At 25.2% G+C, this 16145-nt stretch overlaps 1 protein-coding gene and 1 long non-coding RNA gene across 5 annotated transcripts; one reads left to right on the top strand and one right to left on the bottom strand.

Annotated features, from left to right (window-relative positions):
- Positions 1 to 117: 117 nt before the first annotated feature.
- Positions 118 to 15913, bottom strand: LOC107067301 (ATP-binding cassette sub-family G member 1). Of its 4 annotated transcripts, none has more exons than XM_089173844.1 (10): positions 15774 to 15913; positions 7740 to 7857; positions 6898 to 7081; positions 5041 to 5186; positions 4602 to 4840; positions 3594 to 3883; positions 3276 to 3444; positions 2385 to 2641; positions 2139 to 2293; positions 118 to 365 (listed from the first exon to the last, which is right to left on the bottom strand). In XM_089173844.1, exons 2-10 carry the CDS (start codon positions 7793 to 7795, stop codon positions 176 to 178), a joined length of 1686 nt encoding a protein of 561 aa, XP_089029970.1. In that variant the 5' UTR covers positions 7796 to 7857; positions 15774 to 15913; the 3' UTR covers positions 118 to 175. The 4 variants fall into 4 exon arrangements, with proteins under 4 accessions (XP_089029970.1, XP_089029969.1, XP_089029972.1 ...); XM_089173843.1 differs by lacking the exon at positions 15774 to 15913 and adding an exon at positions 12752 to 13513; XM_089173846.1 differs by lacking the exon at positions 15774 to 15913 and having other exon boundaries at positions 7751 to 7857.
- LOC149032123 (uncharacterized) lies at positions 280 to 1400 on the top strand. Its single transcript, XR_016177004.1, has 2 exons — positions 280 to 380; positions 615 to 1400. It is a non-coding gene; the product is annotated as an uncharacterized LOC149032123 (long non-coding RNA).
- Positions 15914 to 16145: the final 232 nt, after the last annotated feature.

Below are 16145 nucleotides of genomic sequence, written 5' to 3'. Positions count from 1 at the left end.
TTACATATAATTTTTCTCTTACGTTTTATATTATATTATTCGTATAATAATTATTTCTTAATTTGAAAAAAAGAAAAAAAAAAAATTCGTTGATATATAGTCAGTCTTTCTTTGATGTTTTTTTTTTGTCATTTTTTTTTTTTTATTATTATTATTATTATTATTATATAATTTATTATATACGTTTTCTGAGTCTTACCCGTAATATAATATATGCTATTGTATCTAGGATAATGTACAAAACGATCAATACGATCATGCAAAACCAATAATCTATTTGTTTCATGCCAACGGCTATCAACAGTTGTTTGGGCATGGCCAAATGACAATATACATCGGAACAATGCATTTTTGGTCTATCGTATCTGAAATTAAATAAGGTAGATTGTAATTTTTGTATCTCGTTTATTCCCTAGTAGCAGAAGACTATTGAAAAAATATTCAATAGATGTGTATTTAATATTAAAAAGAGATTCAATGTCTCACACATGTATTCAACATTATTTTTCAATATTTTCTGCTACTAGGATTGATTTTATATTATATTATAATGTAATATATATTATAATAATATATAATGCATATTATATTTATATTTATATATATAATATTAGGTCGAGAGTCATAAGTAACTTCCGATGCGGCTATGTAGAATCTATTTTTCGTATTTACCTACTATAAGTCACCGAAACAAACGAATTTTCGATATCACTGTATAGATGAGGATTCAGTTTAGTCTTCTGTTAACTTTTTTATGCAGTCAATGTTACATTTAACCGTTTTTCTTAATCACTGAAATGGATGGTAAAGATCACACGTGTTAGAAGTGAAATCTTCAATAAAATTAAGTTTCGAGAGAATGAGACGAATACAAAATAAAAATATCTGATGTAGGATAATTGTATTCTCTTCTTATTTAGTATCGCGGCCGTTTCATCGCCTTCCACCGCTCCGTTACATAGCCGCCTACCGCTCCGTTGCATTGTTTCAAATCACACCCATTCTAAAGAAGTTTTCACTTCCAAAAGTGCATATTCAACATGTAACGCTTTAGGAATTGAAACAAAGCAATAGCACTAAGGTGGCAACTGAAAAAATATACAGCTTATACAGTGCAGGACTGAATAACTGATAGGGCAGTCAGAAATTGGTTTGGAAAATTCCGTTCTGGAGATACGATCTTAAAAGATGAACCCGAGTGCAGGGGATGTATTTCCGACTTTGATGAACCTTTTAAAGGTAATATTGAGAGCAAAATCCAATAGATACGTTAAACAATTGCAAAGAGTGCAAAAAAACAAAAACTCCATGAAAGGTGTGTTGCACTTACCAGTCGCAGAAACGCCATTCTTTGTCTCATTAAAAATGGAAGTTATTTATGACTCGATCTAATATATAATGTGTATATTATATTATATTATAATATAATATAAATAGTATTATATAAATTATATTAGAATTTATTTCAATTATTGATTCTGTATTATGTTACAATATAATATAATATACAGTCAATTAATTAATCCTTTGCACTACACTTTTACATCCGCCATTTTTCCTTCTATCAAAATTGATAAAGATAACCTTTACTTTTTATTTGTAGTAAATTTCAAATAAAATATTTATTAAGAATATTTAAAAACTACTGTATAACCAAAATAAAATATTATTTGTAGTGTGCAAAGGGTTAAATATATTAATCTTAACTGTATATATGTAAGATTATATAATAATATATAATAAAATATAAATTACAAATATATTATAATTATTATATTGTAATATAATATAATTATAATATAAATATAACGTATATTAATATAATATATATATATATATATATATATATTATATTATAATATACAGTCAATTGAAACTAACCTTTTGCACTACCCTTTGCCGACATTTTACTTTTTACCAAAACTGATTAAAATAACACTTTTACTTTTTAATTAAAAAAAAAGAAAAAGTAAATTTCCAATAAAATATTTATTAAAAAAAGTTTAGAATTATTAAATAACAAATTTACAATGAAAATATTATTCATAGTGCAAAAGATTAAATATATTAATCTTAATTGTACATATGTAAGATTATATATATATAAATATATTAATAGAGAAAAATATAAATTTTACCCATAAATCGTAATCATTGTTCCTTCGAAACCATATTTTAGGAAAGACATGTGAAACAACCAATGCAAATATGGATGTGCATCATTAAGGTGTACAAAAAATCCGCTAAATATTGTAAATGGTAAAATTATAAGCGGTCCAAAGATCACACCGTTCTACAAAGTTGACAACTTAACATTGATTATGGCAATCGGTGCTAATTGAATATTATTATTATACATTATAAACAATTGAATGTGAACAAACCTGTACTGTTAATCCAACGCCAACGATAAAACCGATAGCTTGTGCTACCAAAGTAACGACGAAACACATAAGTACGTAAAGTATTAATCTTTTAGCTTCGAATATTTGATTACTCATGAAATAAACTATTAACGTGTATATACACGTTGCCGTTAATTGTACCGGAAAATCGGCAAATTTGTTTGCAAGATAAAATGATCGTAGCTTGTACCAACGATTAAAATGTTCTCGCATTAATATTGGCAATTCCAAAGGTACTAAAAAAAAGAAACAAAGTAAATACGTAAGATAAAGTTAACAAAAATATGATTATTAATATTAATCTTACGTTAATTAACCCTTTGCCCTTATATAACCCTTATATCAACTATCCTATCTTTCAAGTTGAATGAAATTGCACACAGTGTGCAAAATTTGATTAAAATCAGTTCAGTAGTTTAGGAATCCATTACGAACAAACAACGTGACACTTAATTTATATATATTAAAAAGAAGAAGAAGAAGAAGATATTAAATATACAAAATGTATTGCAACCATTGTACTACTTTGTTACTTTTATTATCAAAATTATCTATAATTTTTAGTTGAAGTAAATTTCAAATAAAACATTTTAAAAATAATTAACAAAATTCAAAAAATTGTTCCTAATGCAAAGGGTTAAATATATAAAAGGGTATTGGGATCTCTGGCAGGGGGGTGAACGTGGCTTATCAATTCGACCTATCAACTCTAATTTTGAATTTAGCCACTAGATAGCGTATTCAAGTGCTAGAGGATCCCACCACGTGGCGTAGCAAAATTCGACCTATTTACTCTAATTTTGAATTTAGCCACCAGATAGCAAGTGCTAGAGATCCCAATATGTTAATAATAAAGGTAAGGTTACTTACAAGTAATTAACGTAGAACTGAATGCACTAAACATTAAAAACATTAGATTAAAAAAAAGTAAATTAAAATTATCTAAAACGTAAGTGGCGTCTTGGCCAATTCTAAAAAATATTGCACCAACGATCAATGCGATTAAAAGATGCATCGATATCCGTGTGAGCGTCAATATCTGTTAACAGATTTAAAAAAAAAAAAAAACAAAGAGAAAAAAACATTAATTATTGTTGTGACTATAATCTTGAGTAAACAAAATGAGAAGAAGAGAAAAAAGAAATAAATAGAAAATAACAAAACAAAATGTACAATTGTTTTGATTACCTTGTCGCGTGATAATTTAATAGCGTTTCTTCTAAGAAGAACGTGAAATTGTTTCCAAAATCCAGTAGCATAATAAGTCGTATGTTTGTATTCTACTTCAAAGGATGGCACACGTATATTAGTCTGTTGTAAAATTTTGGAAGAAGCAGACATATGGGTTACGATGATTTCTTCAGTTTTACCCAAACTTAATACCATCGATGATCTCCAAGTATTACTTTTTCCATTATCAACAGATTCTACTAATCTCGATAGATGATCACCATAATCACCGTTACATATCTCTATTACTGAAAACAAAATCAAAATATTCATTAATTATTGATTAAAATATATATTTTATACATGTTGTTTGATTATCAATTATGCGAGTTATTATGTTAATTTGATATTTTAATAATATTATTTATTATATATATATATATATATATTGTGTAATAATATTAATGTAATTAAGTTCAATTAATTTTGTAACATTAGAATTTTAAAAAAGTATGATGGCGGTCAACGTGTCAAGGTTGAATCAAAAGTTCGTGTATTTATTGTGTTGAAACTTTAGTTTTGATATTTATATATATATTATTGAACTAACAGAGATAATCATGGACTCTCTTTGTTAATAAACAAATAATTCACGATTAATAAAATAATATTGCGATTATAAATTGAGATATAAACTATCCTATCTTTCAAGTTGGATGAAACTGCATACAGTGTGCAAAATTTGATTAATATCGGTTCAGTAGTTTAGGAGTACATTGCGAACAAACAACGTGACACGTAATTTATATGTATTAAAATAATATAAACTATCCTATGTTTCAAGTTGGATGAAACTGCACAGAGTGTGCAAAATTTGATTAAAATCGGTTCAGTAGTTTAGGAGTACATTGCGGACAAACAACGTGACGTAAATTTTGTACTTTTGGAAATATATATTTAAAAATACACGAATTTTTGATTAACCCTAACTGTTGTTATTATTATTATTATTATTATTATACTTACTAAAATCTGTAGGATTATAATGTGTAGGACAACGTAGACCAAGACTACTTAAATATGGCACCAAATTATGTGATCCACCTGTATAAACGCAATAACCTTCAGCAACAACGTAAAGATGATCAATCATATCAACTAAAGATGCACTAGGTTGATGTATTGTACAAATTATTGTTCGTCCTTCTAATGCTAATTGTTTTAAAAATCTGATACATTGTTTCGATGTGACACTGTCCAATCCGCTAAAGTGAAAACAAAGAAAAGAAAAATAATAGTGAATGAGAATTAATATAACAAAATAAATAATAATAATAATAACAATAATAATAGATAAAAAGTTGTATAGGATTTTGGTTTTTTTTTTTAAATGATTGTACAAAATTTGATTTTAATCACTTTTACGTGTGTTAAAATTAATTAAATAAATATTTATTAAACATACCTCGTAGGCTCGTCTAAGAATATTATTGGTGGATTGTTAATTAATTCTAATGCAATGGCCAATCTTTTTTTTTGTCCACCGCTTAGGGCACCGATAAGGGTAAATCGTGATTCTGTCAATCCCATCACAGATAAAATTTCTTCGATCTGTTGATAAATATAATAAAAAAAAAAAAAACATTATCTTTAATAATAATAATTAAATATATATTATAGTGGGTGAACCAAAAGTTCGTATAATTTTCATCAAATGTTCTTTATATTGAAATCAAATAATCGTTTGTTTTATTTTATTGTTCTTGTTGCAAAATTTTCTTTGAAAATATTAATTTAAACAAAAAAAAATTACATAAAATTGTAGTTCAACCTAATAATAATTGGTATATGTAATTTAATTTGGAAATATTAATCTACAAAAAAATAATACATAAATTTTGTTAAATTTACTTTTGGAAATATTAATTTAAAAAAACAAAAATTACATAAACTTTTTGGTTCAAGTTAATAATAATTAGTATATGTAATTTAATTTGGTAATATTAATTTAAACAAAACAAATTACAGAAATTTGTAGTTCAACCTAATAATAATTGGTATATGTAATTTAATTTGGAAATATTAATTTACAAAAAAATGATACATAAACTTTGTTAAATTTACTTTTGGAAATATTAATTTAAAAAACAAAATTACATAAAATTGTAGTTCAACCTAATAATAATTAGTATATGTAATTTAATTTGGTAATATTAATTTAAACAAAACAAATTACAGAAATTTGTAGTTCAACCTAATAATAATTGGTATATGTAATTTAATTTGGAAATATTAATTGAACAAAAAAATATAATACATAAATTTGTAGTTCAACCTAATAATAATTATTGTAAAGTTTACTTTGGAAATATTAATTTAAACAAGAAAATTACATGAATTTGTAGTTCAACCTAATAATAATTAGTATATGTAATTTAATTTGGTAATATTAATTTAACAAAAAAAAATAATACATAAATTTGTAGTTCAACCTAATAATAATTATTGTAAAGTTTACTTTGGAAATATTAATTTAAAAAAAAAAAATTACATAAACTTTTTGGTTCAAGTTAATAATAATTAGTATATGTAGTTTAATTTGGAAATATTAATTTGACAAAAAATAGTACATAAATTTGTAGTTCAACCTAATAATAATTGATATATGTAATTTAATTTGGAAATATTAATTTAACAAAAAATAATACATAAACTTTGTTAAATTTACTTTTGGAAATATTAATTTAAAAAAAAACAAAAATTACATAAAATTGTAGTTCAACCTAATAATAATTGATATATGTAATGTACTTTGCTAATATTAATTTAAAGAAAAAAAAAAGATTACATAAACTTTTTGGTTCAAATTCATAATAATTGTTACATATATACATGTTTATTTTTAATTTGTTATTGTTATTGTTCTAGTTCTTGTTCTTCCAACAAATAATTACATATCTTTTTTTCTTCTTCTTTTTCTTATTGCTATTATTATAATACTATTTTTCTATCAAAATCACAGCTTTAGTTGGATTTTCTTGTATCATTGTATAAACAATTCAACTTATTCCAATGAAGTAAAGAATTATTTGAACAATATTTGTAATCTGCATTATAATTGTTTTTGAATATTAATGAAATATATATTAGATTTACACAAATGATTCAATTTTCTAGAAAAAAAAAAAAAAAAGAAAACAATATCTTAGAAAAGTTTTACAAAACACCAAACCTACAGCTGAGATTTATCATTATTATTATTATTATTATTATTATTATTGATAATTGCATTGTTTAAATAAAATTTGTGATAGACCTATACCCTGCGCAATCTTTCACGTGGCTTCAAAGTAAGTTTGAGATCAGCTGCTACTAGCATAGCTTCTTCCACTGTGAAAAGTGGTTGCATATTGTCGTCTTGCATAATGTATGCAGATGAACGTCTAAATTCAACGAGGTTCCTTTCAATGCCATTCACCGTAACGTTTCCATCGAAGGACGACGTGCTACAAAAAAAAAAAAAAAACAAACAAGAAAAAAATCAAACAAAAAGAACAAAAGTTATTTTTAGAAAACAAGGTCAAAGTAAAAAGGTGTCGCAAGTTTAAACAATACGAATTATTTATCAAATATTATTCATTATTATATTGTTCTATCTTTTTTACTATTATTATTATTATTATTGTTGTTGTTGTTGTTGTTGTTATTATTATATATATAAAGCTCGATGATGAATAAAATTATGACGCAATTTAAATTCTATTCATCTCATCATTTTCATCATTATCATCATCATCATCAACATCACATGCTAGAATACAAATATCTACTTTATATATATATATCTATATATATGAGAAAAAAAAGAGAGAGAAACAAAGAAGTAGAAAAATAGAGAGAAAGAGAGAGAGAAGAAAAGAAAAGAAAAAAAAAAAAAAGAGAAAAAAAGGAGCTACCTTGATAACTTTTCATTGTTTTGTGCATATCTCTGAGTTTCGTTAGAGTAATTAAAAAAAAAAAAAACACTTGCACTTATGAAAATTATGTTTGTGTTTTTCTCTATGGCATTTATTTATTTAATTATTTTTTGTTTGTTTGTTTGTTTGTTTTTCTTCTATTTCTTTTCTTTTTTTTCTGTTTTTTTTTTTTTTGTAAATTACTGACATAAAACCTGCCAGGATATCCATAAGCGTTGTTTTTCCAGCACCCGATGGTCCCATAATGGCGGTGAGTTCACCCGGTCTGAAATCTCCACTAATGTTCCTTAATATGGTCTTCCTTTCTGTAACAACGTGAAAAGAAAAAAGAACAAGGAAAAACAAACCATTTGAAAAAAAAAAAAAAACAAAAGAAAAAAAAACAATAAAAAGAAAAGTAGACATCTTTTTTCTGTTTTTTTTTTTTTTTTTTTTTTTTTAAATTAAAACAACATGACATATATATATATATATATATATATATATATATTTTTTTTTTTTTGTTCTTTTTATTCTCATTCACTCACTCACTCACTCAAACTCACACATACACACACACACACACAACTATTTCATCTTATTAATAAAAATTCATTGCGTTATGTCAATCGTAAATCCTTGACGCATGTAAATGCGTAAGTGTGAGTGTGAGTGTGTGCGTGTGTGCATATGTTACCATATAAAATCACATAACTAAACAATGTCAAGTTTGACATAAGGTCACTTAGAACGTTTATATGTGTGTCTGAAATATTAATGTGTGTTCAAATAAATATCTCAATAATTCAATCTTTCATCAATGCATTTCATATATGTTGACAAACATATATTAATTTATAATTATTATAAATAATTATTGTATATGTGTCTGAAATATTAATGTGTTAAAATAAATATCTAAATAATTCGAACTTTCATCAATGTATTTCATATATGTTGACAAACATATGTTCATTTATAATCATTATAAAATATATTTATAAATTATACTTGTTAATTTTCAAAAAAAAAATGATTATATACATGTATTAATTATACATGTTTATTTTGACATTCTTCAACTTCTTATATATATATATCAAGTTATGAAATATGTTTTGATAATACATACTTAAAAATTCATGATTTAATAATTAATAATTAATGTGAATAAATTTATCGGTGTGATATATATACATATATATGTATATATATATATATATATATATATATAGGGTGATGATATTTAGAATTAAAATGCTGCATTGAATTAATTCAAATTTAAATGTTTTATTCTTGTAATTGTTTTTCTTACTAATAGGAAAAAAAAAACAAACAAACAAAGATAATAAAAAACCAAAAGATTAATTGTTAGGTTAGTTTTTTTCTTGTTATACTTTATTTCTATTAAAAATGAACGAACTTTTGATTACAAAAATATCTACTGTAATCTTTTGTATACATATGTCTGTACAAATGTCTGTATAAATTTTGATTAGAAAAATATGTACTGTAATCTTTTGATTACATATATCTGTAGAAATGTCTGTACAAATGTCTGTATAAATTTGAATTACAACAAAGTAATACTGTAATCAATCTTATTATTACAAAATATTATTAAAAATATTTAAAAATATCTATATATAGGGTGATGATATTTAGAATTGAAACGTTGCATTTATATTAATTTAAATTTAAATGTTTTTGTTTTTCTTACTGATAGGAAACAAAAAAAAAAACAAACAAACAAAGATAATAATAATAAAAAAAGAATATTAATTTTTAGGTTAGTTTTTTCTTTTTATACATCATTTCCATTAAAAATGAACGAACTTTTGATTACAAAAATATCTACTGTAATCTTTTGACTACAAATATCTGTATAAATGTCTGTATAAATGTCTGTATAAATGTCTGTATAAATGTCTGTATAAATTTGGATTACAACAATGTAATACTGTAATCAAACTTTTGATTACAAAATATTATTGAAAATATTAAAAAAAAAAAAATAATTCTTTAAAAATTTTTCCATTTTTTTTTGTTTTTGTTTTAGCTGATTTTTACAATAACCTTACGTCATTGAAATGAACAAAATCATTTATTTGATGGTATTATATCGTTTGTCAAACGAAACGAGATTATCGATTCTTATCGCTCACTATCGAACAATTTTATCGATAGGAATATAATTTTGTCTCTAACACATCAGTCAGTTTCCTTTATAAAAAAAAATTAACCCGAGTGACCAAAAAGAAAATTTCTCTTTTTTTTTTTTGCAGATACATTAAATGGAATCCTTGTGAAACTCATGAAAAAAAAAAAAAAAATAAACTTTTTACAAACGAAACAATTTGTGAGAAATTTTTATTCGTTTTCTTTCATTTTTCATATTCTTTTTTTCTCATTAATTGACGAATATAGAAAGAAAGTTTCAAATTATAAATTATAAATATTAATCAAAAAAAAAAAAAAAAAAAAAAGAAAAAAAACAGAAGAAGAAACAAAATACACGTGAAAGAAGATCTAGTAATATAGTATTATTATTTAGTATATTTATATAGTAATATTTAATTATATAGTAATATTTTTATCTACATTTGTACCTTCAACCCATAATCACTTTAATCTATCAAATAATAATAGTAGTGGTAGTAGTAGTAGTAGTAGTTTAGTAATATCAAGTAAATTGAAAGTACTTACATATATATATATATATATATATGTTAGAGTCATTTAGCTTCTGTCGATTAGTTTGTAACATAAAAAATATATATGTAAACAGATAAGATGATAAATTGATAGTGACAATGTGTAATCTGAAACTCTTCTTTTAACGTAATGAAAGATAAATGAAGATATACCTATGCACACATCTAATATGTATATAATATATATATATATATATATATATATATATATATGTAATTGTGAAAAATCGAAATTGGATAATGTTAAGATTCACATGGTTACTTTGGTTACTTCTTGGTGTATGTCCGAAATTTATAATAATTAATTTATAATAATGAAACACCAAGTATTCTGTCTTACACCAACGTATTTGATATATATATATATATATATTATAATGATATATATATATATAACAATATTATATTGATATATGTATATAATTTAATTATAATTTTATTTATAATATTTGATATATATATATATATATATATATATATATATATATATATATGTTACCGTGATAGATCACATGGTTACCTGGTTACTTAGTTACTTGGTGTATGTCCGAAATAATTGAAATTCGAAAATTTCTAATAATAATATCAAATATTCACCAACGTGTAAACATATATATATATATATATGTATAATATGTACCGTAAAAGATGGAAATTGGATAATGTTAAAATTCATATGGTTATTTGGTTACTTGTTGGTGTATGTAAATAATAATTTATAATTATATATAATATATATAATTTATAATAAAATAATAAATAATTAATTTATATATAATATAACACATTATTATATTATAATATATTATATATAATGTGAAATATTAATTTATAATAATGAAACTAAATATTCGGTCTTACACACACCGGACATATTTGATATGTGGGTATGTTGACATTTCATCATATGAATCTCGACTTTTTCCAAATTCGGTCTTTTATGATAACATATACATATATATATATATGTTATATGCTGATACGTGTATGATATATATGTATGTATGTATGTATGTATGTATATCAAGGAGAAGAAAAAAGAACAAGACGATTAAGTATTATTAATTTATTCATGAGGATAATAAACCAACACATGCACAAACACACAACACAACACAACACAACACATTAGGCTTCTCTTTTGACCGTTACATTATGATTAACATTTAATATGAGTCAAGAGATATTATCCGACATTATAATTCTAAAAAATCATTTTCTATCAATCTTTGCATTTATATTCTCTTTCATGATATAATAAAGTTCAAGTAATACCAACACTAGTTGTGCAAGATTTATCTGGAATAATTCTTATCTTGTAAAAAAAAAAAAAGAAAAAGAAAAAGAAACAAGAAACAAGAAAATAGAAAGAAATTCTCCTCGTGTAATTTAATTAAGAAAGATTATTTCGAAATTTTTATGTTATAACACAAAGAGAGGAAGAAAAACGTTCGTTTTATCGAAAATTTTGTGAAATAATATAAAAAAAAAAAAAAAACACGAGGGGAAGAAGAGAAAGAGGAGAAGGAGGAGAAGGAAGAGGAGTAGGGGAAATAGGGGGAGGGGAGGAGAGGGGGAGGGGAAAGTGAGAGAGAAACTTTGATCATGTAAAACGTGACGATAGATTGAAACATAGATAATATATGAACACACATACATACACACGATGTGACACATAGAAAAAAAAAAAGGGAAAACTCCCTGATGAATTAATTGAAACGTCGTGCTCCTTGAAAATAATTTTCTTTTTCTGTTTTTTTTTTTTCATCTTATTAAAAAAAAAAACGTACTTCTTTTAGTTATTAATTGTAATTAAAATATGAATCGACACGCGCGTGAGTAAATGACACGCGTATATTACAAAATCAAAAGGTTTATTCTGTTGATTAGAAAGTGGGAGAAAGAGAGAGAGAGAGAGAGAGAGGGAAATAGAAGAAAAGAAGGAGAGAAAGAGAGAAAGAGAGAGAGAGGGAGAGAGAGAGAGAGAGATAGGTCATTGGCATTTTAATGAATATGTTTGTAGAAATGAAAGAGAAATATAAAGAGTGAGTGGAGGAAAAGAGAAAAAAGATAGAAAGAGAAGAAAAAAAAGAAGAGAGACAAGTAATACGTGAGTCAAGAAAAAGAGAGAGAGAGAGAGAGAGAGAGATAGAGTACAACGACATTCCAAGGAGGACAAGAATTCAGACATACATACGATAAGTGAGTTATTAATAGATAAGAGAGAGAAGATGGGACAAAGCTGAGTTTCAAAACGTATTCAATAAAAATGTTAATGAACGAACGAACGAACGAACGAAGGAACGAAGGAACAAATGAACATTTTTACTTGTTGATGAAAATCCAAATTTACTCGATGAATCGTATCATATATAATAGAAATATGTGCATACACTTTCTCTCTATATATACATATATATATAGTGACATATATATATGTATGTATATGTACGTATGTATATATATATATGTATATATAAATAAAAAAGAAAAAAAGGTAGTTTACCTCTCGCCAGGACATTTTCCCGTCTAGTGTAAGAGATATCTTGAAAAAGAAGAAAGAAAGGATCGTCGATGCAAGGAATGCTCAATTCTTTCCAATGATTTGTCGAATTATTCGCAGTCGAATTACTAGTAGACGTAGTTGAAACTAACGTCTTCGAATCTAGCGCCATTTTCCGGATCTCTCTCTTCTATTGAAAACAAAACACGATAAAACACTTTCACACGGAATCACGTGTCCATCTCGAGAACTTTTCTTTTGTTTTGTTTGTTGTCTTTCTCACTCTCCTTCTCACTCTCTCTTTCTTTCTTTCTTTCTCTTTCTGTCTGTCTCCGTCTCACTCTCTTTCTTTCTTTCTTTCTTTCTTTCTCTCTATCTATCTATCTATTTTGTTTATTTTCTTGTTCTTTTTTTTTTTTTTCTATCGTTTCGTTAATAATTATTTTCACGCGTTTAATAAAATAACGAACAACGCGCGTGATTATTATTAATACCTTTTAACACGTTGGCATGACTAAACGACAATGTTACTTATTGCAATGCGCGGAAACTGTTATCGCGTTTTATGAACTTTTGAGAGTGTTGCTTCCTTCCGCGCGTGTACAAAGTACGCGCGCGTCTCCTCCCTCTTTTGTTTCTCGCGCAAAGTCCTCCACGCTATAACAACGTTGTTCCACATTCCATTCCGTTCCGTTCCGTTCCGTTCCGTTACATACCGTTCCATACTTGTACCGTTCCGTTTAACTTTTCTCTCATTCGTCTCGTTCCCTCTGTCTTATCTTACTATAGTTCTGTTCCATTCCGTCTCGTTTCGTCTGTCTTATCTTACGCTGTGGTTCATTCCCGTTCTCGTTCCCATTTCATTCCGTTCTGTTATTTTATTCTTCTCAATCCGCCCACTGGTAGTCAATTTTATATTTTTCTTTTCTTTTTCTTTCATTATTTTCTACGATTAAATAGAACTATTGTTTCGACACTTTTAAAGATTTTGTTGTTTGTCTATTTTGTTTCTAATTTGACTATTTTCCAAATTTTCTTTTTTCCCCCCTCCCCTTACTCTTATAAATATGTATATATATATATATATATATTAATACTGAATTTTTATGAATACACAATATTATTATTATATATTATATGTTTTATTTAATGAATTCGAGATATTGTATTTTGTTTCTAATTTGACAATTTTCAAACATTATCTTTTTTCCCGCCCTTACTTTTATAAATATATATATGTATATTAATGAATTTTTATGAACACACAATATTATTATATATATTATATGTTTTATTTAATGAATTCGAAATATTGTATTTTGTTTCTAATTTGACAATTTTCAAAAATTATCTTTTTTCCCGCCCTTACTTTTATAAATATGTATATATATATATATATATATATTAATACTGAATTCTTATGAACAATATTATTATACATTATATATATATATTATTCTGTATTATTTAATGAATTTGAAATAATAAGATTATTTTCAATTTGTACAGGCAATATAAAAAAAAAGATACAAGATAACTGTTTACTCCATTAGATTATTAATGAAAAATTTGAAGGAAAAAAACTTGACTGATTACTGAATAATGTTTAACAGTATAGATCTGGTACGGTATCATTATATTTATAACAACGTACCTTTCTAAATGATCATTCATGTTGAATGAGATTTATATTACTAGAGAAAGAGAGAGAGAGAGAGAGAGAGAGAGAGAGAGAGAGAGAAGGAGAAAATAAATTAGTAAACGATTTGCAAAATACCGGATGCAATGTTGGAAAGTAGTCAGACGAGTATCAATATTATTCATATTCCATTCGTTTAAAAGTAGATAAATAATTTAGCTGTCTAGGTTGATGAGTGATAAGAACAAAAAAAAATAAAGAAAGAAAGTAATTATCAACGTACTGTAAATTACAAAAGAAAAAAAAAAGGATTAATTGTATCATTGCTGAAGTTTCTTTATTTAAGGCTTATTGCTTTAGATATATGTCTGTCAGATTTGTATTGGTATTAATATATATATATATATATATATATATAAGTATGCGTCAATCTACAGTATTAGTATGTTGATCTTGATTTGATGATGAGCTTTAAGTATGTCTTTATCAAGACATACTTTAAAAAATACTTTACTTCTTGTCTCAACTTATCGTTTGCTATGTCAGGTATAAGATAAAGAAAAGATTTGATTGAATAGCATTGCAACAATGTAATAACCTTTTTTTGTTTTTCCATCAAAATTTCATCGCATTGACAAATTTTGAAATTAGAATTAATCTAAATGATAACAAATATAATAATAAATCTTTTCTTTTCATTTTAAAGAAAACGAAAAAAAACAGAATTATATGATTTATTAATAAATAATATTATTTAATGTTATAAATAATAATTTTACAAATTATTATAAAAAAAAACAAAAAAAAACACAAAAAAACTTCGACTAAAGTAACAAGCAGTTTTAGGTTATCATTATTAATCATAAAATATTATTTATAATGTAAAATAATTGTACTAATATCGTTTGAATATAAAGAAAAATGCGTGCGTGACTAAATAAAGATATTCAAATTTGCCGCCACATTGTAAAGCTGCGCAGATATCTCATTTCAAGCATCAACGCCAACTTCACGATGCATCATCACATAGGATGCAATCACGCATGCCAACTGTATTGCCATCTACGACGCCGTAAGGTGTAGGATAGCGGTGTTGTCAAATCTAAGTGCCCCCATACGAGAGTAACTTTATTATTTAACATGGTGTTTTACAATTAGTGGAAAAAGAAAAAGGTGATATTTGTTTATTCATTATTTCGCGTTGATTAATTTCTATCGATGATTATATCCATTGTCGTATTATATTAAATTGAATCAATTCGTTTACAATGTTATATAGAAATATAAAAAGTGTATAGAAGAATTGAGTGAACGTTCTCGACGTGAAAAATTCGACACACACAACATTCAAAAAGGAAAATAATATATATCGCATTGATGATCTACCTTGAAACAAACGATCGTCGAGATAAATCCGATGGGAGATGCTGATCGATTGGATTACATTTGTTCAACTTTAATCTTTTCATTAATGGACTTGATAGAAGATATTAATGCTCAAACGAAACAGGTATCCTTCATCCATTTTGTTTACGAACGCCTCTCCCACGTTTCGTCCCCGGAAAACACCTTTTTTTGTGTGTCCACTTAAAAATATTACAACGTTATAAATATTATGTCAATGAATAACAGTTAATCGTGTTAATTTTTATTTCATTTTTTTTTCTTTTTTTAATAACACATAACCACACTCTTGTCGACCTATTTATAATTGTATTTTTATTTTATTTTTTTTTTGTCTCTTTCTTTCTTTTTTTA

This window comes from Polistes dominula, unplaced genomic scaffold (assembly GCF_049000335.1).
Source record: "Polistes dominula isolate Pdom_NZ unplaced genomic scaffold, Pdom_raw_medaka contig_75, whole genome shotgun sequence".
Taxonomy (NCBI): Eukaryota; Metazoa; Arthropoda; class Insecta; order Hymenoptera; family Vespidae; genus Polistes; species Polistes dominula.
This window is presented reverse-complemented; position numbering and strand designations above follow the sequence as displayed.

Coding starts and splice junctions, on each gene's coding strand:
- LOC107067301 (XM_089173843.1), bottom strand. CDS start 12,920: ATGGCGCTAGATTCGAAGACGTTAGTTTCAACTACGTCTACTAGTAAT. Junction 7,858..12,751: donor GGAAAATGTCCTGGCGAGAG/GTAAACTACCTT, acceptor ACGTTGTTACAG/AAAGGAAGACCATATTAAGG. Junction 5,187..6,897: donor CACGTGAAAGATTGCGCAGG/GTATAGGTCTAT, acceptor ATTTATCAACAG/ATCGAAGAAATTTTATCTGT.